Source organism: Lactuca sativa, chromosome 4 (assembly GCF_002870075.4).
Source record: "Lactuca sativa cultivar Salinas chromosome 4, Lsat_Salinas_v11, whole genome shotgun sequence".
NCBI classification, from domain to species: domain Eukaryota; kingdom Viridiplantae; phylum Streptophyta; class Magnoliopsida; order Asterales; family Asteraceae; genus Lactuca; species Lactuca sativa.
The window spans coordinates 390,296,430-390,297,813 of NC_056626.2; the positions used below are offsets into that span (position 1 = coordinate 390,296,430).

Here is a 1,384-nt window from a genome sequence, read left to right on the forward strand (position 1 = left end):
TTAATCATATGTGAGTATAGGTATATAATCACATATAATTTATTTAGACAAAAAACCCAATCTTATCCATAAAAATTATATGTATATATATAATCGCAAATGGTGGTAGGGGTGTTACTATCCGGTGGTGGTAGTGGATGGGTGGTGGTGGCAGCTGGTGGTGGTGGTGGTTTTTGTAGGTGATGGGTGATGATAGCGGCCAGCGGTGATGATAGGTAATTGAGGCGGGAGGTAGTGATGCATGGTGGTGGGTGGGTGGTTGTGTTAGTGGATGGTGTTTGGTGGTAGTGGCAGGTGTTTGTAATGTTGGTAGGTGGTGGTGGTTGTTGGTAGTGGTGGGTGCTGGTGATGGGTGATGGTTGATAGTGGGTTTGATGGTGGTGTATGGTAGTGATGGTGGTGGGTGATGAGTGGTATTGGTAATGGAATGTGGTGGTTGTGGTGGTTTTGATGGGTGATGAGTGGGGTAGTGGTGATAGGTGGTGAGTGGTGTAGGTTAGTGGTGGGTCGTAGGTGGTGGTGATAATGGGTAATGGAGGTGGGTGGTGGTGATAGGTCGAGGTGGGTGGTGGTAGTGGTCAGTGTTAATGGTGGTGGTCTTAGTGGGTGGTGGGTGGGGGTGGTTGTCCCAGGTGATGGTGATTGGTGGTGAATGTGGGTAGTGGTGATGAGTAGTGGTGGGTGGTTTGGGGTGGTGGTGATGGGTGGTGGCGGTTGGTGGTAGTGGCGTGTAGTGGTCATAATGGTGGGTGGTGGGTGGGTGGTGGAGGTAAGTGGTTGTGGTTGGTGGGTGATGGTTTTGGTGGGTGGTGGGGTGGTGGTAATGGTGTTGTGCGGTGGTTTTGGCGGGTGGTGGGTGGGTGCGGTGGTAGCGGGTGGTGGGTGGTGGGTGGTGGTTTCTGTGGGTAGTAGGTGGGGGTGGGGGTGGCGGGTGGTGGTGATGGGTGATGGTGGTGGTCGTCGTGGTTGTGTTGGTTCAATATTCCCAAGAATCATTATGGAGTGATATTGCTAATAATATATTATACTACAGGGTCACACCTTTATCTACTTGGCACATTTTGTATATTTATTTTTAATGTGATTATTAATAAGTAGTAACAATTCTTGTATTTTAATTAAGGAATAATTATTGTTTTGTGAAAATAATAGTTATAAGAGAGTATTACTAGTTATTAGTTCATATGGTAAGATTAATAAGTCATGCACAACATTTTGTACTAGTTGGATTCGTTTGTCTTTTACCTAAAGACAAAGTTTATATTTTATAAACTTAGAGTTTATAAAAAATAAAGAATCTTTCTTTTAAAGAAGCATGGCCAAAACATAATGATTGTGTGGGAGGTTGCTTTAAAGGCTACCATTACTTTAGATTATGTTAACG

At 44.7% G+C, this 1,384-nt stretch overlaps 1 protein-coding gene across 1 annotated transcript; it reads right to left on the reverse strand.

Moving 5' to 3' along the window:
* Window positions 1-264: 264 nt before the first annotated feature.
* LOC111884167 (proline-rich receptor-like protein kinase PERK8) lies at window positions 265-996 on the reverse strand. The gene has a single exon (XM_023880493.2). The coding sequence runs from the start codon at window positions 994-996 to the stop codon at window positions 265-267; it is 732 nt and encodes a 243-aa protein (XP_023736261.2).
* Between the last annotated feature and the right edge of the window lie 388 nt (window positions 997-1,384).

Bases quoted from the DNA above. Each gene is read 5' to 3' on its own strand.
- LOC111884167 (XM_023880493.2), bottom strand. From the start codon at position 996: ATGATTCTTGGGAATATTGAACCAACACAACCACGACGACCACCACCA.